Source organism: Serinus canaria, chromosome 5, assembly GCF_022539315.1.
Source record: "Serinus canaria isolate serCan28SL12 chromosome 5, serCan2020, whole genome shotgun sequence".
In the NCBI taxonomy this organism is placed as follows: domain Eukaryota; kingdom Metazoa; phylum Chordata; class Aves; order Passeriformes; family Fringillidae; genus Serinus; species Serinus canaria.
In genome coordinates, this window is record NC_066319.1 from 48,033,186 (window position 1) to 48,058,855 (window position 25,670).

A 25,670-nucleotide genomic window follows, 5' to 3' on the forward strand; every position below is an offset into this window, starting at 1 on the left:
GAACACCCTAGGAATGAGCCTGCATAACTAAAACAAAACCAAACTTCCACTGTAGTTGTTTTTTTTTTCCTGCCAAAACAGCAGGAAGAGCATTTGAAAAAAGTGGGGTGATGTGCTGGGTTCTGTGACTGATAAAAAAAACCAAAACCGGAGTTGCTGCATGGAAGGGAAAAAGACACCTGCCTCTGACTGATGTGTAGAGGTTTTCAGGCGTATGTTCAGAGAGAAAAAGTAACAATAGGACTGATGCAGAAACAAAAATATTAAAAGTTTTAAAGGATTTCTGAGATGTCATCTGAACCAAGGACATGGAGTAGCTGACCTCCTTTAAATATCTAGACCCTTACTAAGTGTGGGCCTGAAGTATGTAATTCTCTGAACTTCTCTTCTGCTTAAATGAAGTATATAATTAAATGTCTTGATAATCTGCAATAAGTGCCAAAGCATTTTGAGGTGTTATAATAGATCTTCTTTAAAAGTGTGCGCCACTTGAAATATGTTTGCTTTCTCCTTTTGTCTTTCTACCTTACTCTCCTTGATCCATCACATAACTTTTTATGGATCTTTCTCAGGGGTTTCCTCACAACTTTTCTCTTGTTTGCCTGTGTAGAATGTTTTCCTTCCAACTCAGGTATGCTCTCCTCTTTGGGTACCTTCTTCCTTCATCTCCCAAATCCTCCATCTTTACCATCTATAAATTATTTCAGATGCTATAGTTGCACCAGGTCCAGTCCAAGTCCTACAGAAATCTGAGTTTAGTTCTGGATGATGGGTATGAAAGAGTAAACAATTTTCCCGGTCAGGGACAAGAGATCCAAATGCATCAGAGGAACAATTAAAATGCTGCAATCACTGAAACTGTAAGCAGCAGGGCAGAAACTTTCCCAGTTGGCTTACTAAAGACAGAAGCCTCTTAGTTTGTCTTTACTGGGATGCAGGTTAGTAAAAATTGATGGTACTTGATATGGAATCTAAATATCAGGAATGGAAATGGCACCTCCTTTGCTCTGTTTTATATTTTGGTTGCTCTTCAGCTAAAGGAGAGTAGTTTACAATCTCAATCTGAAAAGTTCTGAATTCTCCTCTAGATGCTGAGCCCCACAGTCACTTGTGCAAAAGATACTGAAAATTCATTCACAAACACTCTTCTCTTTGCTTGTGCTATGATACCTTTCCCCTCGCAGACCTAAAGGTCCCCTTCATTAAATATGTGGTTATTAACATAAAAGCATGCCAAATGGTTATTCTGTGATAGGATCCAGGCTGTGAAATGGTTCATTCTGTGATGGTCTCTGAGCCGTCTGACTGAGCATGCAGTGAAACCGTGCAGATGAGCAAGGCGGTGAAATTTGTTGTCAGGGTGGCAGATGTTTTATTCTCCTGGTGTGTTCTCTGGCATTTCTCAAGGACATAAAACAGAAGCAGAAGAAATTGAATTGCTGTGCTTGCTCTCTCCCTTGTTCTCCAAGGTAGTTTTGCTGTACATTTCTCCTGTAATCTTATCAAGTGTGAGAAGAGACATGCACCTCCTGACTTCTCTTACAACTGTCCTTTATACTTTCACAGGTAACCTTCTTTACCCAGCCAGCTGTAGTTTTCAGCATGGGTGGTTTTCATGGTGCATATCTTGCTTATCACTTTAGTGTACATAATACCCTTAACAGCACTTTAAAGATTGGTATTTGGATGACTAAATAAACCTTGCTGCCTCTAAAACATTTGTCTCCTGACCTCTGCTCTGTGCAGTGCATGTCTGGAGAAGGGAGGGCATGGAGAAGGCAGAGGACAATGTGCTGATGTAAGCTGCAGTCTGGGCTGCCATGATAATGATCCCTTGCTGTGCCTTGAAGCCTTCAGGTGCCAGCATATGCCATGGGTCATGCTGACAAGTGAAGGGTAGTGGGAGGAGGAAGCAAAGGTAGGTTTGGCCAAACTCTGCTGTCTTCCTTGAGGACACAACATGGTCTGATTTGAACTGGTGTAAAGAATGCTGGGCAGCTCCCAGGAGCCAGCTCATTATTTTTTTGTAACTTCGGCTTTGGAAATGGCAAAGTCAACTGTTACTAAAAATCTTAAAACTCAGTTCTAGAAAACAATAAATAGGAAAGTCTCTTCTGTAATGACAGTTGATCTTGTTTTGCTACTCAATCTTTGCTGTTAGAAAACTAATCACATAGTTTTACACTCTAGCCTTGCCTAATCAAGGATATAAGTTCATTAATGCAAACAGATTAAATAGTTTCTTAGTGTTATATTTTTAAATTATTAAAAAATTTTATACCTTGTATTGCCCATAGATTATTATGGTAATTCAGCTGGACTCCACCACATCCATGATATCTTTTTTTACAGAAATATGTAACCTTTAGGGCATGGGTGCATCTCCATACTTACTCTGGAGGTGTCAGGAGCACTACAATATAAGCAGCCATTAGGCATATACTGTAAATTTGTGTGAGACATGACTGGGACATTGCACCCCAACACTCTGATGATCTGTGGTGCCTCTGCTCTGTCCCACAGGAATGTGGCATGACCAGGGAGTTGAGGGACCATAGGCTGGGCCAGCATGGGCAAGCACACCTAGGGTGGCAGCCAGAGACAGACAATACAGCTGAGTCTGTTGCTCACTGTATTTCAGGGTGGTTGTCCAATTGCTGCATCCAGCAGTGACCTACAACTTACAGAGTTCCACCTCTAAGGTGATATTCATTCTCATAAACATCAAAACTTTTCATGAAGAGTGTAAAGTTTCACCTGAAATTGAAGGATATAGAGAGGAAGGCTGGACTGTCTCACAAAGCCACAGAGGAGATAAGGGTCTCAGTGAGCACTTATTCCCAGTTTGGTGCTCTTTACTGTGTAAGCTTAAACTGGCCATTGGTTGCAGAGGCAAAGCAGCAAATCCTTCTTACTCCACATGTGCAGTCAGGTGGCCCAGCAGGTAATGCTCAGAGCATCCCTCCAGTTCTTCCAGATGTTAATGAAGTTATGACTTGAAGCTTGTAGCTTTGTCTTTTGGTACTGGATTCATGACTATCAAACTCTGATTTTTATGTTGTTTTGTTTTGTTGTTTGGTTTTTTTAAACTATGGTGTTGTGTCCTTCAAAACGAATCTGGCAGGTGATCTCACAGAAGTTTAGAAAACTGGGACTTTCACGCTCTGGACCATTGCAGTAAAGCTTGGCCAACAAGCAGAACAGGGTGTGCTCTTCCCCAAAAATAAGCAGCATCTTTCTGTGTGCTGATTTTGACAGAAACCCTGACATCAGTTTAGGAGTAATAGAGCTCATGTACAACTCTTTGCCTCAGGATCATACTATGCTCCTGTCAGTCCTTGTAGTCATCCTGTTCACTGCCTGTCTCACAGGAGCAGCAGAGTGGTGACAACAGAGGAGATGCAGCAGCTGTCACATCTGTTTACAGTTTCTCAATCACTGATGTGAGAATAAACAAACATGATATTCCTGCAGCTGCATTGTTAGCAATTTATTTTTAAAATCAGTCACTTGAAAAATATTGAGGCACAGGTAAAATAGCTCTGTCAGCACTTTCTGTGTGGCACTTTGCACTGCTTGACCTGAGAATTCCACTCTGTTTCTGTTAACTTATTAGAAGAGCTAAGGTCAAGGCCACATACTTACCAGGTGAAAGCACACATTTCTCTTCTGAGTGAAGTTGTATCAGGAAGGGATGTGGCTCATCAGATGCAGGAACATGCCGATTCCTGTCTGCTGTTGCCGTTGTATTCCCTGATTTTATTACCTGCTCAGCAGTGATGAGTAATTCTCACATGTAAGCAAGTGGTATTTACTGTAAGAAAGGGCAAGTAAATTCATAGTTGAGCAAACATTTAAAGAAATAACAATTAGAGATTGCTTTCCTATTTTGTTTGAAAATGTTGAGGGGGAAAGAAATTGAAAATATAAACATTTTCTCTTGTATATCCAAGAAACAAATGCAGAAGTTCATATTTTTTATCATTGCATCCCCAGAAATGTGGGCATGAAACTTGTTGTATTTAGTCAGTAAATCTTTATTGAAGTCAAACAATGGCTGACAATAGATGTAGAAAAAACCCAGTAAGTCAAGAAAGTTGATAGGATTAAAATCTGTGATCTCTTTTGGGAGCTGAAGTGGAGCAATCCCAGATAAACAAAAGGAGGGTGAGTCCATAATATCCCATGAAGACACAGCATTTAGGGACATAGATGTTGTGCTCTGGTTTTCCCTTTGTCTCTGCTTTCCTCCTCCTCAAAGCTGTGGAAGGGACCACACAGAAAAAGCATCTCATGGCAGGATCTGTATGTTTGGCTTGGAGTTGAGAGCCATCATCCCTTGAGAGATCTGTATGTTTGGCTTGGAGTTGAGAGCCATCATCCCATGCACCAGATTGGTTACATGGTCTGATCACTGGTAATTGCCCCTTAGCAGCTGTCTTCTGGAGAGACACCCCAGCACGGTGGCAGCTACAGAGGGCCTTTGTAATCAGGCTTGTCAGTGTTCCTAACTGGGACCTCTCCCTCTCTTTTTGAAGTGTGTGGGAAACAGTGTGGCTGTGTGTGCTTAAAAGCTCAACATGGATGGTGCTTTCAGGGGCCTGTCTTCAGAGCTGTGACAAAACATTTTACCCTTCTTTGTTCTTTGTTCATTTCTTGCTGCCACCCTGCTTTACCAGGCTACTGCAGCCTTGCACCCAAGTCCTGAGTCACAGCAACACGTAGCAGAGTTTGAGTATTTCTGCTGCCATCTGACCCTCCTCTGCCATGGTTCTGTGTCATGGTACTGTTCCTTTTCTGCCTAGAATCAAATAATGTGGGTGTTTATCTCTAAGAACCACTAAGGATCTATTTATTTATTCATTCAGTAACTTATATTCTCTGCAGGATCTCATACCTGGATGTGTATGTCGGTGATGTTGGTCTCACTGGTTCATCATTAGGAGAGCTCTGCCTTTCCCTGGAGGCACCTGATTGTAGCTTCCAAAGCATAACAGTCAGCAATCAGCATATTTGGCCTTTTTTTTCCCCTCACACTTAATTTTTGTCTAATTAATCAGAAAGTAGACTTTCTTTTGTGATCCCTGGAATTACTGGAACCAGTGCTTCAAGCAGCACAATTCTGAGTCACTTTCAAATGTGATGTGAACTGGTTTTGCTATAGGAGTGTTTATTTCATATACAGTCTGGGCTACATTTATTTTTGTAGGTCAAATTTAACTGTGGCTTGTGCTGCCCAAACCATGCACTGGATTTATGTTGTGGGAACTATCAGCAAAAACCTGAATCCTCCAGAATTGGATTTTTTTATTTTTAATGTATTTTACAGAAGCCACTAGATAGCATCCACATGTATTTTTTGAAAAATCTAATACATTCTCAAGAAGAAAGGTTGATGGGAACAATTGCTGTTAAAAAGCAGGAAGCAAAGCAGCAGTGAGGGCATATGTGCATTCACATCATGTAAACCTGATGGAGGGAGGGAGCCAGCCCTCACCTTCCTTGCTGCCCAGGAAAGCCCCACAGTAGCAGGATGCCACCTGACCCTGCTGCCACACAAGGACAGGGTGAGCCCTGGCCATGGTGCCAGCATGCAGGAGCAGGTGGCCCCTGTTTGTGAGCCTTGGGCAGAGCGGTGGTCCCTGTGTCCCGAGGGGCACATGGGCAAGCAGCATTGGGGGGGCTGGCACTGCTCTTCTCCTGCCCATCTGCCACTGCCCACCAGCATGAATGTCCCTGTCTGCCAGAGCAGAAGTGCCTTTCACTGAAGAGCAAAAGGGGAATCCAGGAGAAGGGGTGTTTGTGACACATTTGCTGCCAGGTCCGTGACTCTGTGCACTGAGTGCTTGATGCTGAGAGCAGCCGTGAATCAACACAGGCTTTGCCTGCATGATATAGACATAATCCAGGGGAAACAATGCTGAAAACATTGTGTTACAGCTCTCACATGTGGGGCACGTACAGCAGAACTGAAAAAAACACACAGGAGTCACAAGCAGATGTAAATCCGCTCGCTAATATGTCTTGCAGGCAGTGTCAGGGGTGTTTTGGTGCTAGCTGCTTCTGCAGCAGAGCAGGCAGCGTGAGTGCAGTGCCCACAAACTGCTCAGAATCCGTAAGTAAAAGGCAAATCAGCTTTGCACAGACCTGTGGAAACAAAAATATAAGCTGAGGAAATAACGAGCGAGTGATGTGCACTCTGCACTTCACTGAATGCAGAGCAAACTGGAAGTGCTGTGAAGATTTGGAAACTTGAAAACGTTAACCAAAAAGCAAGCAATTGTTTTGGTAGGTCATGTTTGGCATTTTCTTCATCTGTCTCAAATGAAGACCATTTATATAATAAATGAACACTTGTATCAACCATCTCATCCATTCTTCTGTATTTCCCTTCAAAATCTCATCTAATTCCAGCTGCCATAATCTCATCCATTAATCACTTTTTATATTTCAGGGCTGCCTTCACACATATATGTCCTCAACCTTGTATTTAGTTTCACACAAATAGCAAAGCTGCTTTATGGGTTTTTTCCCACAATACCTGCTGAAAACTGTCCTTTTTTAAAGTTGGTAAAGTACCACTGATGTGTGTAACAGTCACAACAGTTCCAGTTGGACTTCTGTCTCCTTGCCATCTTTGCCCTGTTTCCATTCCTGTATTCTTGGGTTTTATCAAGACTTTTTCTTTATTTTCACAGGTCCTATGAGATTCTTATATTAAACTAGAATCGTTACTACCTAGATAGAGTAAAAAAATTAAGACATTTCAAATCAGAGGTATTTGAATATTCAGCCCAGTGAACACCATTTTGAAGGATTTTTGTCTTTTTTTCCACATCTGTGGAGAAAACAAGCATAATTTTATTCCCATACATGAAACCATATATGTCTGAAGCTGTCAGTCTGACAGTGATCCTCCCCACTGGTAGTTTATCATCCAGCTACTGTATTCCAGATAGCAGTACCCTTTTCTTCCAAGCAATAAACTGGATTACAGAGGAGCCTAACAGCAGCCTGTGTATATCTCATTTTGGCCAGCCTTCTTCAATGTCTTTCATATCAGGGGCTTAGCAAAACAAATAAAAGAACAATCAATTAAAATGACAATCAATAAAAATATTGTCATTAATTAATTAGTTTAAGTAACAGAGATAACTAAAGAACAATTCCGATAGCTGCTTACAGTGGTGGTAAATCCTGCTAGCCCTTCAGTTTTAATGCTCTCACCTCAACAGCAATGCAGTAAAGCTGACAGAAAGGAATCATTGCTTTGTGGATATCCTTATTTGTGCAAATTTCCTTTCACTGAAGCAGTCTGAGTTCCCCTGCTTCTTCATTGGCTGGTTGGGCAGTCCTGCTGAGCACCCTGTGGGTGGGGAACAGCAGCTTGTTCACATCTGTTTGCAGCTGTCTGCCAGCATGCCCTCCTCTTCCCTCAGTGCAGCATTTTTAGTAATTGAGATAAAAACATTCTTGTGCCATCACACATGCACCTGCTTTCAGATCTGGATTTCCAAAGCACGCATTCAGATCCGGTTTTCAGCATCACTGCATGACAAGGACTCCATTTGCATAGTCCATTTCAGGTTAATCTGGTTAGATTTTTCACCCTGTCACTGAAATTATGTCTTTATAAGCATATTTCAAGGTGGACTAAAAATGTATTTTCCTCTTTTCAGGCCTTCCATGATCAAATGATAATTGGTTGTAGCTTTTCTGCACCCCCTCACTCCATCTTTTTAACCAAGTCCTTTGAGGAACAAGTTCAAGTGACCCAGTAGGAGTTTGTAGTTGGCTGTGTGAAAGATGAGGTTGTCATCTTTTCAACAAATGCATGAGTCCTGAAGAATTTCATTCTATGCTGACTCCATGTCTTTGGAGAGGGTAAAAGAAGCTCGTGTGTGAGGTATGAATGAGGATGTCTAGAAAGAGGGGGCTATCACCTTGAACTGAAATCAGCACCTCTGTATTGTATGTCAGATTGGCTTGGAGTGGTTTGGGTCCAGTTAGCAGTTGTCTGGTTTAGAATAATTTATTTTCACTTTCAGTATCTTCATGGGAAAATGAGGCAGATTCATCATGAATCTACCATTTATCATTTTGTGCCATTATATAATTATCTGGAATCATGATATAAAATAGCAGTTCATTTTTTATTAAAAACAGATTTAGTCTTCCTGGTAGCTTCTTTTCCTTCATATCTTTTTCACCTGAAAGAAAAAGATGGCCAGCAGATGTAAAGGCTGTCACCTGGAAAAAGCTTTCTTATGTGTGTCTTTTAATCCTTGATTTCTGAACCCTGAAGAATAGTGCATCAGTATTGCTTAAATCAAGCATTTACATTTTTACTGTAATGCAAAGCAAAATCATTAAGGTCACAGACTTTGTTCTTTGACCTGAGAAGTTATCTTTCCTTATGTTATCCAGCACTTTGTGTAAAAATGTTTGATGTGTCACTGGGAGATGTTGTTAATAGCAACTGAAGCATTTATCTTGGTAACATCATGACTCTTAATCAACAAAAGATCACAGTAACCTTTTGAGAAATCAGAGTACATCAGTATCCCTATAATTCACTTTGCTAATGTCAAAATGTCTGTGTTTCTGCAAAGGAAAGAAGCATGCCATCATCTAAATTTCAGGTTTAAATGAAGGCCCAAGATGAAAATAATATGGACCAGATAAATATTTTAAGGCTGTCAGTTCATATTTGTTCATCTTGTTCTGTCTGTGAATACTCAAGGACAGTTGGCAGATGCCAATGCTGCATTCTTTTGCATTTCTGCTGTCATAAGAAGAGATCAGCAGGGGTCAGCTGTGCACTTTTCAGCCCCAGAATGCCAAGCAGCCTTTGACCAAAGCCATTGTGTTTTCTGAAAAGAAGAATGAGCATGCCCCTGTATTTTGGCCTCTTGGTGAGAAGTGTTCACAATCAGCCTTTGGCTTTACTTTTATTCTTCCAGCAGGAGAACAGCTTGCTGTATTTTGAGTTTGTTCAGTGTTGTGAAGCCATTGGTTCATTAGGATTAGTGAAACAAGCTGTAGATGAGAATGATTAAAAGTTAACATCAGAATATCACTAGTCCAACAAGGATTGAGGCTGTTTTGGAATTGGAAGTGAGATGAACCCTAGTAATGTTTTAAAGACTCATTAGCTGATCTTCTGGTGGACCCTGAAAATGTGTAAAAAGCTCTGAAGGGCTTACAATCAAAGCAGACAAGATAAGGCAAGAAAGAACTTTAAATATGAATAAAAGGGGAAGATTAACATCCATAAAGAAAATTAGTTCCACTTTTCCTTTTTCTTCCTCCTTCATTGTGCAAATAATCAGATTTGTAGCACAGATCTTGTTGTGACACAAATCCTGACTGTCTGTTTTTGCTGATGTTTCTCTGCATGTGAACAGATTCTGGCTCAGAGCCCATCTTGTTTGGAGCCTTCATAGGCCACAATCAATTGCCAGCCAGGGCTTGGTTCCAAGTAATGGATAAGGGTTTTCTCAACACAATATGGACTATACTTTTCATTGAAAGGTAGTGGTTTATTCTAAAGGCCAGAGTGACCCAGTGATATTTCCTCAGTAATGAGTTGGGCACTCGAATGCTTTCTAGAAATTTTATTTCTTCTTTTTCTCCATCAGATCATATGGTACAACTGTAAGAAACTTGAAATAGAAAGGATGGGTATTGGTGAGATTGTTTACAGGGAGTATAACTATATGGACAAGGGGTACTTGTGGTGTTCTCAAAAGCTCAGTTTTTCTACATTCCTCAAAGAGCAAGCACCTTCCCTTTGGGAAAACAGATGGTGCCTGCACTACAGGATTACAGAAGGAAATGGGTTATGATGGAAGGGGAGAGGTGGAAGCTTACTCTTCTGCAAAATCCAGGCCCTGCTTTCACCTTGGAGATGGTGGCACTGGTTTTGTTACCTTAGTGCTGGAGTAATTTAGTGCCTTGTGGGGGAAAAAGTGCTGTTGTGGGCAGAGCTGGGATACACAGCTGGGATCTGATGTCTACCTGGTATTTGAAGAACGTGTTTAAACTCAGTGGTGACCCTAATGTGTGTGTAGGAATTGGTGTGTAGTCACACTAGCGCTCTGTCCACCCCCAGAACTGAAGGAATGGGACAGAAGTGTTTGTTTCTGTTTCCTCTTACTTCTCTATTTAAGCTGCAAGAAAAACAAGCTAATTTTAATAAAAATGAATGAAATGAGGTTCATGACAGCAGTGCTGCATAGCACCAGACTCAAGCTCCACACTCGAACTCCACTGTAATGGGTTCTCATCTGAGCTGGTAAGACCCAAGCTTGAGAGACTCCGCCTTAAACTGGGAATGAGTGCTTCCATTTCCCATCACATTCTTTGTACATCTTGCAACAGAAAGCTGAAGTTGACCAAGGCCCACTCTAAATCTTAATGGGGTCATATCTGAAGTAATCGGAAAAACATATTTCTTGGGAGTGGGTTTGCTCTGGGACAATGGGAAATACCCAAGGCATATATGACTTCCCAACAGCTTGCCTTCCCCTGCACATATTAGTGATGCACGTCTTCCTTCTGACCCCCTGCCTACCTGTGTTTGTCTTTTCACATCACTTCTGTGTTATCCTTCCAGCAGTGTGTGATGATGCAGGAGCCCAGACCAGAGGGCCAGCAGGAGCAGCACGCTGCTGCCTCCCAGGCACAGTCAGGAGGGCCACTGCTCTTACAGCAGAGGTTGTAACAGACACCAGCAGTCTGACAATTGTTCTCCTTCCTGAAACAGCATGGCACAGTCTGGTTCTCTTCCCTCTGTTGCAGTGGCTGAATATCCCTGTTGGATGAAGCAGGGTGTTGGATTTTGTGAATATTCTTTAGCTGTGTCTTGTTGGTTTTGCCTGCAAGCGTGCAAACCCTGCAGCCCTCTGAAATCAGTGACATGATTGTGTATGACAGTCATTAGTGGGTGAAACAGAAATCTGTCTGGGAGCATCTGTTTTGAGGGAGCCAAATATAATTAAAGTTTAACCATGCTGCATTTGCTCTTCTATTTACTGGGACCCAGTCCTTCTTAGGGATCACAGGGACATTTCTTGAGGTCCTTCTGAGGGCTTTGACTTGCTGCATTTTGTCAGTGTATGTGTGTTTCATATAAGTGTGTTTTGTATTACAGGCTGGATCAAACAAGTTTGTTCAGAGATTCCCTTCAGGATAATGAAACACAAGTTCTTTTCAAGGAGAATACTTTCTGGTTTCAGGTTGTTCTGAATCTCGACATCTTGCATTGATTTATTGCATTTTATCAGTTATATTTCCATGATGCTCTTTGAGCAATGAGATGGATTAAATGTGGTTTTATTCTGTAATTAATCCTATGCACTTGACAATAAATATGTAATGTCTTAACTTGGTAAGTGGTACTTAGTTGGATGTAATGCAGGGATCAGTGATGTAGCCTTCCTAGTCAGGAAATGTCTCACAGTGTGGTTTCCCTTCATTTTCAAGGGACAATTGATCAGGTACTGAATTGGGCTTGGAGGAAAACACTCAAAGCAGCATCCATGTTGCAAAGATCTTACTCAGGCCTTGGCAAAACTATGTAAAAGCTTGTCTTGACTTCAGCCCTACCAACAAAAACATAGAAAACTTTGTTTTTTTTCAAATGTTTTGAACTTTCTAACTTGATTTCATTTTATCTTGAATGAATGTGGTCATCTGTTTATTATGGTCACGTCCATGTTACCTAATGTGTCTTTATCCCTCTGACTATGCTTTCCAAGTACAGTCATTCATATTACACTCATGACTTTCAGGGCACTTCTAAAATGCAAAGCTGGTTTGGAGAAATTGTAATTACTTTTGAAAAATCCTTTCATTTTTATCTGCTATTCCTTTTACTACTAGTTTATTGATTTAGTTACATTTAAAATGGGTCTGTGTAGTTAATTTTAGATATATGTTTAAATTTTACTGCAACTCTGAAACTTTAAATGAGTAGGAAATAAGTAAGGAAATATCCTTAAATAGGAGTAAGTAAGTAATAAGATCCTATTCCATCACCTAATGAGATACATTTTTGAGGTTTTGTACAGATTTTCAAATAAGTACTCTGTGCACTGCCTTAGGGTTAGGTACTTACCTTCCCATATATTGACAATGGAGAGCAATAGCTGTCTTCTCAAGAGATCTCTTCATGTCCAGTTTAAATCCCTAAATTTTCCTTCTTTTGACTGGAAGGTGATTTTAAGAATATTTTTGAAGAGGCATCTCTGAGGGGGCAAACCAGGTGGAATTAAGCCCTCTTTGTGGGTTTTTTTGCAGATGTCTTTGTTTCTTGTGGCATCCATTGTAATAATTCTTCTTTGTGATTTTTCTTCCTGAGCTCTCAGTGCCTCATTGTGTTTTGGATTTATTCATGCAAGACATAGAATGGTGCTGTGGGATGCACAAGTCTCTTGGAGATATTTTTGAAATTAAGATCTTCAATCCAGCATTTCAAAATAGAAATCATTAAAGATGAGAGGAATGCTTGCATTTTTGCAAGTACTACATATTTGCACTGTTTTACTGAACGACTCCCACGCTGCTTTTTAATATTTCTGTGCTGGATTTTTGATGAGTGATGCTCAGCTTGAAAATGCTTGAGCTGCAGTTCAGGTTCCCTGTGGCTGGGGAAGGTCCCTCTATGGCAGATGGGTACCTGTCAGGCCACTGGGTGAGGAGAGCCCTCTTTCTCCCCTGGATGCAGAAACCCTCAGAGTGTTATAGGGCTAGGTACAATGAAATTTCCTTTGTCTGTTGCTTTTCTTTTAAAAGTCTCCTTTATCAGGATCTGCATTAAGCTCTAAGGCTGCACTGAATGATGCAGGGATACCAAACTCTGTTGTTAACTGAGCTGCACCTGCCTCAGAGCCAGTAGCTCCTTGGTGAAAATCTATGTGGATGCTCCAGTTTTTGTCTCCTCTATCATTTAATCTTTTTATGGTACATTGCTGCCTTGATAAAATGAGATGGTGATATTTTAATTAAGTTGAGTTCAGAGGGATCATAAATAAAACTTCAGTGTGGGTAAGAGTATTTAGGATCTAGATCAGGGAGTTCATTAACTGAATATATAAGATTGGACTGAAGAACCCAGCCAAGGGCTGGGAACTGCACTGCCATGCATGTGCACATCTCCTGGGGCTGAGAGTGTCGTGCTAGGTTTTGGGTTTTTTTTTTTTTGTCCCAACTGTTTTTGTAGGGCTTGTACTAAGGGTTTAAAAAAGCAAGAGTTTTGGATTTTGGTACAGCTCACTCCCTTTTTTTTACTTTACCTTACTTTTTGTGTTCCCAGAGCTAATAATTATTCTCAATCTTAGACTGCTTTTGGCCAGATGGGTTATTTTAAAATTGCATCTATAGGTGCCAGATGCTATCACAAAATTTCATGTGTAAATGTCCAAAGTTACATGGGTGTGTATGTGTCTCTTAAAGCACCAGGGTATCCTGCAGCTGTTTTGCTGCTTTGCTCCTTTGCCAATCTGAGGTTCAGAAGGCTCTGACCTTCAGCTTGCAGAGGACTCTGTGCATTTACCCTGGCTCTCAGGCTACAGAGGAAACCTGCCTGGCCTTGGAGCCAGCCCATTTCCTGATTACTTTTCAAAACCTTTTACCTGAAAGATTTTCAATGGGTCCACTCTTCTGGTGGGGGGATTTCTTCACTACCTAAATTGCAGCATACTCAGGAACAGCTGTCAAGTTCAGGGACAATAACATCTCTCTCCTGTTTATGTACTTTCAAAGCATTTCTTCAAACATCCTGAGTTCCTAAGACACCAGGGGAGTATGAACTTTCATCTTCCATCAGGCATGGGAGAATACCAAATCACTTCTCTCTCACCTGTTTCAGTTCTCCAGGCCAGCAGTGATTCCATAATTCCAGTTCTCCAGACCAGCAGTGATTCCATAATTCCAGTTCTCCAGACCAGCAGTGATCCCATAATTCCATAAAGTCAAAATGTATTGTATTTGCATTTTCTTCTCATTCCACTGAGTGAAATGAGAAGAAAATGCAAATACAATACATTTTGACTTTATTTTCTTTGTTCCCTGATCAGCCTTCCATAACACAAGAAAAACTGAACAAGCTTTTGCAGAAATCACTTTTGGGTAGGAGAACATTACTTCCTGAGGAAAACTGTTACATATCTATGGCTTTAATTATCCTGAGCAGCCCCAAGAGTTCAAAGCACAAGTATTGAATTACAAACAGTTGTATAATAAATTAAACATTGTTTTGTACCCATCCTAAGTATCTCAGGCACTAAGGAGTGCTATTTTCCCTATACATATATAGACAGGCTTATCTAGAGAGAATCAATGCATAATTTATTATATTTTTCTGTAATGTGCTCTGAACTGTTTGAACAATCTCAAACATAAGCACACAAACACAGATGGCTTGGCTGTTCTGTGTTTGTTTGGCGTGATAAAGCTGTCATCAGCTGCTGTCTAGTTCAGCCACACTTAATCATCCCTTGATGGTCCTAGTACACAAGCAAAGCCTGGGTTGTGAGTATCTGGGTTTGTGAGAACATATGGAATATTTGGCTCTGATGCTGGGAGAAATACATGTTGCTTCTCTTCCTTGGGCTCTGCTGTGGGAACAGTAAATCCTAGAAGATGACTGAAATACCTGGTTGGTGGCACTAAGTTATTAAGCACTCAAGATTGACATGTGATTGAGCTTTTATTTCTTCAGGATATTCAACAAATAGTTAATGTTGGACGGAACTTTTCTTAGCCCAGTGAATACTACTCTTCAAATACTAGAAATTAGGAAATCATCAATATTATTTCAACTTCCAGATTTTATTCTCTTGTGTAATGTGTGATTCACTCAGGAGACAAAAAATGCAAGGGAATAGGATTCATTTTTAAGCAAATTGTGCCTCTTTAGTTATAAACTGCTACTTACAGAATGAGTTGAGAGGAATGTGTAGTCTGTAGGTTGCTGAAGCCATATGTTGAGGCTGATATGCCTGATGGGATCATGAGGGATGCCAGCTTGACACGTTGGTATTCCATCAAATGAAGTGTATGCAGTAGGGGCATTTGGCAGTCCTCCTTTCTTCCTGGAAGCAGCTCTCTATTTTGCTTGTTCTTTATGCTGGCTGCTACCCTTAGCATCTCCAGGCATGAAGAGAACTAGCATTGTGTCAGATTTTTCTCCATTTTTTGTCCATCTCAACTGGAATACCTTGTTTTTGTTGCCTCTCAGGCTTGTTGTGTATTCTGAACTAGGTGCCAAGTATGCAAGCAAAAATGTTTACAAAAATAGCCTTACATAAGGCATAAGAGAGATACCTCAAATACTCTCTCAGCATACCTCAGCCCTCCCCACTCTTTTGTTTGTGAAGATGTAATGCAATATGAAAATGAAAGGAAAGGAAAAAAAATAGGAAAAAATGTTGGATAAAAATGCTGCATAGCCAAAATAATATTGCACACCTCATTACCAGTTTTCTCTCTCTGCTGTTTTTTCAGAGACTCTGATAGAATAAATAGGCTTAAGGAAAAAAATCTTTATGGAATAAATTGAATCTCTTAAATTGTTTTAATTTCCATTCTGAGGCTTTTTATTGGATGCCTGCAAGTATTTTCCATGTGAGAATTAATCCCTGGAAGTGATCATAGAATAATATTCTTCCCGGTGTGTTTGTATTATTACAGTGACCTAACTCTTATTTGAAGATAGGTTCAAGGTGGCTATCCCAAAGATGCTGAAAATGAGGCATTTATGTCACATCATTAGTTACAGAAGAGCTGCAGTGGTAGTAATTCCTTCTCTCAATAGATAAATGTATCCCAACTTGTCTTTGCAGTACAGCCATCGCTGTGTAACATAAGATACATGAGATTTATAGTTGGAAGGTTTGAAAGCTTTTGAGTCTACATGGAATAGTAAGTAATTTCTCTGATGAAATAGAGCTAAGCCTATTAGTATGGCTTAGTTAAATCTCAGCCAATTAATTTTTCATGGGCTGTGTAGCAGGGATTGGAGGAACATGCAAGATTTTTTATTGCTCCTGGGTTTTGGTTTGAGCAGTGGTCAGCATATGCAACATAGAGGAATTTCTGTGCAGTTAGTTTTTTCCTCTAGAGGAATAAGATGATGTCCAAAATGCTGCATCCTCCCAGTTCCTAACACCTGCCCATTAAAATTATTTTTAGTGTTTATGAAAAGCATCCTGATTAGGAAATACTGAAGGATGCAGCAATTTACAAAACTGTTACTTTTGCCCATGCCTGAATTCTAGTGGTTTAAATAATTTTTCATCTCAAAGTAGTTCTACTTCTGAAATTGTCATTGCTTCCCTTGTTGGGAATGGCTTCCAATTCCCATCTCTCCACACATCCCCCCACCTCCCTGGAGAACAGCCTAAGCATCTTGTTAGGCTAAGGGAGAGGGAGCAGAAGGAAAATCAAAATAATATGAAGGTCAGTCTCTTTGCTACCCCAAACTGATAATGAGGCATCACCATTTTCTCAGAGTTGAACAGGGCTGCAAAGATTATGGTGGAGGAAGGATCTAAGCAGCCCTTTTTCACTTTGAGAAATGGGATTAGGATTTGTTCAGTTATTTTCCAATACATTTCTTCTGAAGTTCTGCTCTTTGGCTTTCCACTTACACCCCATAATGTGGCTTTTCTGAAAAGGCAATGCCTTTTTCTCAGCAGATACGAAGTGCCATTACAATCAGCTTGTGTTACTCTTATTTTCCTCTTTACCCTCTGGCACACGGAAAGCCACTTACTCTCTGCGTAAGAGCTGAAACTGCCACTGATACTGTGCAGCCTTGTGCTTGCTTCCTGTCAGTGATACAGCCTTCTGTCCTTAGAGAAAAACTGTCCTTTGGGACATCAAAACATTAGGCAAAGGTACTGTTCCTTTTCTCCTCCCAAGATTATTTTTTGGTTGGTTGATTAATGGCTTGTTTACTTAATTCAGGGTGGTTTTTGTAATAGAGGAACTTGATACCAGAAAGAAATTACCAGCCTGGATCAAAACAGGAGACAATTAAGTCCACTTAAATCCTGTAGTTTGGCTTTGAAGTCACCAAAGCCAAAAATTTTGGAAGCAGTGAGATAGTAAGTACCTCTTTTTTTTCACGTGTTAGAGTTTAGGCTCAGAGGCTTGTTGTTTGAAGCTCTTCCAAAATGATGTTCTGTGTTAAACTGTTCCAGCTCTGCAAATTGCTCTTATCTCTAAAGGAATTCCTGTTCTCCCTGAGTTTCCCAGTATGAGTACACATGGTGTGAAGTGTACTCTGCTTTTCCATTTTGGGAAATTGTAAACAGATTTTAATAGCTCCTACTGATGATAATATTGATGGTCAGTTTTATAGCCTCCCACTGATGTTTTCCATTTTGATAAATGTTTGTCTTTCTGGGTCCCTCTGTTTATATATTTTCTTTTATGTACATGGTCTCCTGGAACCATGAAAGTTGTAACTGTACATGGGGGCCAGACATCTTCTCCCTCACTGTGGTGTCCACAATAGGACATTAACATCAGTTGGATTAGATATAGAAGGTCAGCTAGTGCTGCTTTTTTTTTCAGTTGTTCCACAGACATTCAGGTAGTTTAAAGCACAATATGCTTGGCTGCCCTGCACTCTTTCATTATATTCACCATTGCCTCCAATTTAAGGTATACAGATTCACAATATAAATTATGTGTGACTTAGAGCTGTGGCTTCTTCACAGAAATTTGAAATTTTGTTCAATGCTGACAAAACTTGCTCTTTTCCTTGATGCATCATTGCTGGCATTGGCTGGAAAGAGAGGAGGAACTTTTGGGACCAGGGGTGGTATGAGAAACTTCTCTGTATCCTTTTGAGATTTGCCAGCTACTGTCAGCTTCTTTATTAAAAAGGTTTTTGTTTGTTCTCAGTCTTATGCACTTGGAAGATGAAATCCAGCAGCAGTTGGTCAAGAATAATAGTTTAAAAGCAGCAGGGATCTTTGAAATAGAAATAGCTATTTCAACAAGGCACTAGGCAGATGTAAATTGCAGGAGTGGAATCACAGAATCTTTATCATTAGGATATCTTGGATGCTACCTATGCAGAAATATGAGAGTGAAAATTTCACTTCTCTTCATGCCAGTTGTCTGCACTGCTTGACAGCTGTCTTGCAGCTGATTCAGCAGGGGAGCTTTCCACAGAGAGGTGCTGCAGCCTGCACAGGACCTGTGCTCATAAAAGCAGTGGCTTAAGGCCAGCTGATCTAGCTGAGCTCAGTTCCTTGTGGGAATACCTCAGTTAAGGGAAACCAGTTTCTACAGCCAAAAGCAAACTCAGAGTTGAAGTGTCTGCTGCAGCATCTTGGAACATCTTGGGTTCTTCCTTCCTAAACATCTAGACATCTGTTGATCAAGGCAGCCCTTAGAGTGTGTGATGCAACAGCAAGGCTCAAACCTCTAGCATCTGAGATACTGCTGGATGAAACAGCTTTGAACGGTGCTATCATGTAAAAGGACAAAGACATTGTATCTAGCCTAGCATGGATTGAAAGCAGTGGAGGAAGTAATGCTCAGGTCCTAGGAATAGAATGGATTGGAAGAAAAGCAGAGATTGATAAAATTGAAAGTTTTTAACAAGATTACAATAACAGGTGAAATCCTGATGCCTCCATGTTGGAGTGAAAATTTTTCATTGCCACTGGTAGGGTGAACATTTTGACAACTATACTTTGAAAATAAGCTGTTGTTTTTTCTAAGCTTGTCAACCTAAGACTGTGATTTCAGGGTGAAGCAGGAATCTGAATCAATTAAAATGAGAATTTGAAGCTAAGTGCATAAAACATTTTCTTCCTCTTCAGAATTAGACATATTTAATTAAATTAAAGAGGATTGCCTTAGGCAGTGGTTAATTTTGTGTGTAGGTTTAATGTGTTCAAAAGGATCCACTTGCAGTGAACATTGAACAAGTCCTGATTGTCACTATGCACCCAAACTCAATTCTAAACAGCAGGGTGATATTCTGGCACACTGAACAGAAGAACTTGGTTCTCCAGATATTACTTGTAAATCAATAATAGCCAATAGCACATCTTCATTTACAGTGCGTGCTTTAGATAAGGAGACTATCTATGCATTTTTCTGTGAGACACAAGAGAATTACTGTGGACAGAATACTGGTCATGTGGGGTATCTCTTTAGTAAAAAACATTTATTTAAAAAGAGCTTAAGAATTAAGATGTTATTATGGTGAATTTGTGAACCTATACATTGCTACTGCCTTTTGCAACTGTGTTAGATTAATTTATGACTGCAGGTGGAATGTTTTCAGACACAAATATGCACTGCAGTGATCACATGCTACCAGGGCAGAAGGAAATAATGATTTCATTTCATGTATTCAAATCATACCATCTTGTAAAAAGATGATATCTCAAATTTAACAAAAAACACTGGAAAGTTAGATATTCTGAAGTAGCAACATGGATTTTACAAAACAACACCTGAGCTGTGGTGATATTTCACCTGTTACCATCCCATTCCTGGAGGGATGCTTGGGGAGACCAGGGCAAAAATACAGCAGAGCTGTTAAAGCTGCTGCTGAGGTTTCTTACTTTCTCACTAGAAGATTCAGCTGTGCTTTTAAATATCTATGCCTAACCTGGGTTCCCAACATGGTGGCAGCAGCCAAGTGTCAAAATTCTCTAGCTGACTGAGAAAAAATGTCTGACACCTGCTTCTCAAAGAAATGGAACAATAAGTTATTGCTAAGGGATGGATTTTATATGGTGCTTAAGAATTCTGTCATACTTGCAGTATCAGTGACTGGAACCTGACATGCTGTTTTTCATTCCTGTGGATCACTTTGGTTATAAAATAGGATTTTTCTGCTAACTAGAAATGCATCACAGAACTGTTCAAGGGCCTGCTCTCCTCATGACCCCAAAGCATGCCAGCGGGAGGTATTCGGCGCAGTGGGAGTTCTCATTACCACTTGACATTTTGCTGTTTGGTTTTCTGCCTGTTGCTATTTAATGATTTCAATTCTTTCTTTGCCAGTCCCAGAAGCCATTTAGCAAGCGATGCTCTATTAGTGCTACTTAACAATGTCAACACAGTCTCTAGGAAAGGAGTTTCATTTCCAAACAGCGTGCTACAGCATTACCCCTCATCCTGTGCTCTTGGGGAGGGTGGCAGCCTTGCCTGAACTATAAATACCCTCTGAGGCTAAACAGACTGCAGGTCACTGTAATGGCTGTGACATGGGCGAAGGTTTTGGATGATGTAAATTGGCATATATTTGCTTTGCAGAGGCATAGGCAGAAAAATAGGGCAGTCACAGACAGCATTGCAGGTTTCTGTCCTTAGCCTACTGTTAATCACAAGCACTTTACAACTCCCATTAGTGTCAGGTCTGGAGGTCTCAAATAAGTAAAATCTCAAATAAGACTGCAGAGGGAAGATACTGTACCTTATGGGAGAATGAAGACACAAAGACTGAGGATGAGATTCATTTCACTGAATTGAATCTACCAAAAAGATAGATTGCCACTGATACTAATCATCCCTCTCTCCTGTGGAGAGATGGCATATCTCCCAAGGATGATTTACATGACTCTAATCACTGAGCAACCCTGACTGTTAAGTGGCACCAAGAGGCCAGATTGAGAAGGATGCTCAGCTTCAGATGAGATCAGATAGAGTCCGGACAAGTTCATGGTAGCAAAATTCTTTGCAAGTTATTAAATCCATAGCAGTAATGTCTGGCTTATGAATTTCCTAAGCTGAAAACAATCAGAGGCCGTGAGTTATTAAGGGGTAGTATCATGTTTCTCCTGTTGTGCTGTTACTCTCCTAAGCATCTATTTATGGCCACAGTTGGAGCTAACACCCAAGGGAGATGGACTTTCTCTCGGACACCATATGGCCATTCCTTGTGCTCTTATGTGAGGCTGCTGGAGCAGTGAGAAGGGGGGAATGCTCATTTAGCAAGAGGTGATTTTTGCAAATGGGAAATTGGCAGGAAGGTTTATTTCCAGATCTGTGGTGAAGTGCTACTGACCTACAAACAGAACAACTGGAATTCAGTCTTACAGAAAGAGCCTGTGCCAGGTGCTGAATGTCAGTCCTTTACACCAGGTCCTCTCAAGCCTTTCAGAGATTCAGATGAGCTGTTTCACCATGTGCTCCTCTCAGATGGTGCAGACAGCTTGTTTGAGCCTTAGACAGTACAAGGAGATTCAGATTTGACATAATTTACAGCGTGCTGTGTAGTTGTGCTGCTACACTGATGCTCCTGCCTTTGTGACAGCAGCAGGGGAACTAACAGGGTGGAAGCTTGTCATTTCAAATAACTCCTTGAGAGCACAGAATGTGTGGCCCAAAACCCAGGTATCAGTCACCAGAACTGTGTTTATGACCTCCCACCATACTGGACACGTGCTCATGTGTGTGTACCTCTATACTTGGGATGATTCAGTTGAAAGATTTTGCAAAATTGACTGTCCCAAATGCTGATAGCCTTAAAATGATTTGTTAAGGAGGCAAGCACCTCTTGTTGAGCATTTTTCTGCCAGTATGGTAAATGTCATTTGGAGCAGAGATCTTTAATTAGAGTCTCTGTAGCTGTTACATGGCATCATTGCTGCATAAATACACCTCTGTGGGAAGTCAGAGCTGCCTTTTATGGCAATCTCTACATAAAAAGAAATTTTGATAAAGCTGAGAAATGCTTTCCTTATCAAATCCCAAGACATAAAAAAAGGCTGGTGGAATTGGATGCAAAAGATCAAGCTGGGCTTTTGAAATGGAAGCTTTTGCTCTCTTTTAAAACCACACTGTTGAAATTGCCAGCAAAAATCTTTGATGCAGGGAGAACGCATCAGACTTTACTTTTGCAATTTCCTGCTTGGTTTCTTGTAAACTGCTTTTGTCTAACCATATCTGATATCAAAGATAATTTTATTTAATGTGGATTAGGTAGCATGACATATCCACTGTGGTCTTTCATCATTCTCTATTTAATTTTGAATGTGACATGGTATTTTCTAGTACAGATGAAATTTGTTCAGCAGTCAGCTTTGGAAAAGAGCCTGTCTTTTATGTCTCTCTAAAATGTTACACATGGCAAGCAAAAAAAAATTACTTCATTCTCAGACTATCAAAGTCTTTGGTGTTGTCTATAGATTACAGCCAGTGTAGAGAGGAGAGATGTCCATTTCAGCAGCCTCCATAGCACAGCTGCACACAGCCAGAATGGGTGTGGTTTGGTTCCAAAGGGAGAGGTTGCTGAGAGAAGCAAAATGTGACGCAGGAGAGGAAGGACAGGGTGCTAAAAGAGATGATTTTTCAGCCAAGTGAGTATTTGACAGGGCATTTTAGGGCTGAAGGTGTAGCAGCCTTCTGTGATATGGCTGAATGAAGGCAAGGCTTGTTCCTCTGTTATTCATAGGCTGTGGTGACTTCAGCAGTTGTGCTGAAGTTAGAGCAGAAGAGAGCCTTGTTGGGAAAGGTGAAAAATAATACCAAAACCCCAAAGGCACTTATTAATAGGGTGTAAAACAGGAGATTGTAGCTAAAGGTTGGAGGGTGACAGCAACAGCATTGAAACCACTGTGAGGGAGGAAAGGTTGGCTGGTGTTGCAGTGAGGGTGTTTCTAAGGACAATATTCCCAGATTTTTCAGCTTTCCCTGAAGCCCTGGACCCCTACCAGATCTGAAAGGGGAATGTAGGTAGGATGCACTGATGTCTAGGTTTTACTCATTGCTCAAGATCAAACCAGTCATCTATGCTGTGATGGAATTTTGGCAGAAAAATTTAGGCATATGACTCTGGGGTTTTTTATCCCATAAATACATGATTTTGGTCTACCTATGTGCTACAGTCCTGACAGAGTTTGGTTAGAGAGTACTGCAGAGACTTGGGTCTTACCACTGCTCGTGGTTTTTTACACGATATTCAGAAACCTGTGTCCTGAGCATTTATAGATATGTGAAATAGATGTTCTGCAGCTTTTTTTGAAACAAAGTCCTATACTTACATGAGACTAGGAGCCTGGACTTGGTGAATCAGGGGAGATTCTTACAGCTCCACATTCTCAAACATACAAGGGACAAGGATGGAAGCAAAAAGCTTTTGTGTGAACCTTTTTTTAGTTGTAAATGTTCTTTGTACTGCTGTAGGTATCCTTTTCTTGCCTGAATGAGGAATCCATTCATTTGCAGAAGGATATAATTTTATCCTACTATGTAGAGGTAAAATAGGTCTTGAACTTTGAAGAATATGTGTTGTGATCTAGGATTAAATAGGGAAGACAATTGGAACATGTAAAAGGACATGGTTAAACAGTTTCTTCTTCCTTTATCTTTTGCATAATGTATCAAGTAACTGTTATCTTACCCAGAACATTTTCTGGTACTGCTGAGAAATCCATCAAGAGAACTAAAGAAACTTTCTCCTTCCCAGTAGGACAAGTCTGGTGTTGGAAAACTTTTAGAAATCTGCCATTTACTGCATTGTGATGGAGCCTTTCAAAATCCAGTCTGAAGTTTTCTGTTGTATTGATTTATAAATCCTGGAAAGTTGCAGTGCTGTGTTTTGCAAGTGAAGTTAGTGCCCTGAGTACACTCCACCTCTTTTACAGTAAGAACTTTTTACATGATCTCTACATAAGCCAAGAGTTTGCTTCTGAGTGATGCATAAGAGGAGAACACATTCTCTGCATCAGATCCTCTCTGTGCTTGTGCAATGTCTTACAGTGACACGATACCTTTGCTGGTAGTCACAAAACAGTCCTCTTGCTATCAACTCAAATTCTGGATTGTGAGTGCTTTGTGTATATGGGTATCTTTTCTAAATATATATGATTACCTCAGCTGACTTAAAGCCTGCATGCTAGCTCTTCTGTGTATTGCATGCATTATATGCAGGTTTTCTTCAATAATATTGATTCCAACAGAAATGGGAGAAATATTATAGTCTGTGATATTCCTGACAGGTTAGCACCATGTACATGAAATCTCAGTATTTTGCAAGTTAGCTAATGTTTATTCTTTAATAATGACTTTGAGACAATGCAAAAGCAGATACTAGCTTTCAGTCTGATTCTGCCATGTTTCTCTTCACAGCTTCCTGTTATGGGAGGAGCCTTTATGGACTCACCCAATGAGGACTTTAGCACAGAGTACTCCCTGTTCAACTCATCAGCCAACGTCCATGCAGCTTCTTCCATGCAGAATCCACCAGAAGAGACATCCCGTTCTTCAAATGATGCCATATTGTTATGGATTGCAATAATAGCAACAATTGGAAATATTGTGGTTGTGGGAGTGGTGTATGCCTTCACCTTCTAGGATGACTGTCACTACAAACACTGGAAGAAAGGAAATCTTCAACAGTATTTGTCATGTGTATGTATGTATGTATGTATGTATGTGTGTATATATACATGTATATCTATATAAATACATATAACTAGAGACTTTGTTGATTAAGTGCTGCCACAGTCATGGAAATGAAATGCAAGTTAATCATATTAAGTCTTGATGGCAGAAAGTTTGGATGCAAATTATGTGGAGGTGAGAGCTTTATTTGAGAACAGAGCCAATACCAGTTTTGTATAGAAATGTAATAAAAGAGAGATCAACTTGGGTATAGTAAATACAGAGAGAGATATTTATATAGAAAGTGCTTATTTTTTACTGTAGATTTTTCTAGTAGCTCTTCTGCAGTTTGTCAGCTTTCTTTTTTTTTTTTTTTGTGTGTGCATTTTTTACTGTGGTATAACGTTATATGGAATTGTTCCAGGTCGTGTTTTCTGGACATAATTTCCTTGATGAACCAAATGGTTGGCATTGGTTTGGTTCTGATGAAGTCCAAGTTCATCGTGTGTGGGTCTTCAGCATGGCTGTAGACTCCTGGGCTGGATTCAAAATCATCAGTCTCACAGCCATGAAGGCAGATGCAGGCTGTCTGTTACTTGCCTTCCAGTTTCAGTAACTGGAGCTGGTAATCAATACATTTGTGCTGAACCTGCCTGCTGTTCAGGTGGAGGCACAGCTACTGCTGCTCTGCAGACCCTCTGAATTTCAGAGGAGAAAATGATAAACAGAGTAGCAGCACAAGTTCCCATTTCTGTCTAGAGGTACTGGATTGCAGTGGTTTGTATATGCATTCCTTCCAGGAAACAAATGCCTAATACCACACTTCTCATCTCATTGGGCTGCAATCCAGATTTCTTACAGCAGCTGTGTGAGGTTATTAATGTACTGAAAGAATGATGGAAAATTTGTAAAGCCTAATTAATAGTGAATATATCTTTGAGAAAGATAAAATTGAAAGAAAGGTTGGTAACTTCTGTGCTTATGCAGAGGTGAATTCAAGAGTCAGGTATGTCCTGGGGTAGAAACAACACAAGAAAAGTAATAAATGTCAGATGTGCAAGTGCTTGTATCTCAGTATTAATACATCTCTGGGTACTGGTGAGGGTCTTGGAAGAGATTTATTTTATAGCTGGCTTTAGGTAATGACTCTGATTGTCCCTTGGATTTGTTCCACTGAGGGGCAGCATTTTTACTGCATTTTTTCCACAGGCAGTTCATTTTCAAGAGCTGTATCTTTTCAAGACAAGCTGTAGCTTTCCTTGCTTGAGAGATTGTAAAATCTTGAGAGAAGAAAAAAAAAT

At 40.3% G+C, this 25,670-nt stretch overlaps 1 protein-coding gene across 1 annotated transcript; it reads left to right on the plus strand.

The window, feature by feature from the left end:
* Positions 1-24,108: 24,108 nt before the first annotated feature.
* Positions 24,109-24,914, plus strand: C5H14orf132 (chromosome 5 C14orf132 homolog). Its single transcript, XM_050974906.1, has one exon. The coding sequence runs from the start codon at positions 24,124-24,126 to the stop codon at positions 24,337-24,339; it is 216 nt and encodes a 71-aa protein (XP_050830863.1). The 5' UTR covers positions 24,109-24,123; the 3' UTR covers positions 24,340-24,914.
* The last annotated feature ends 756 nt before the right edge of the window (positions 24,915-25,670 follow it).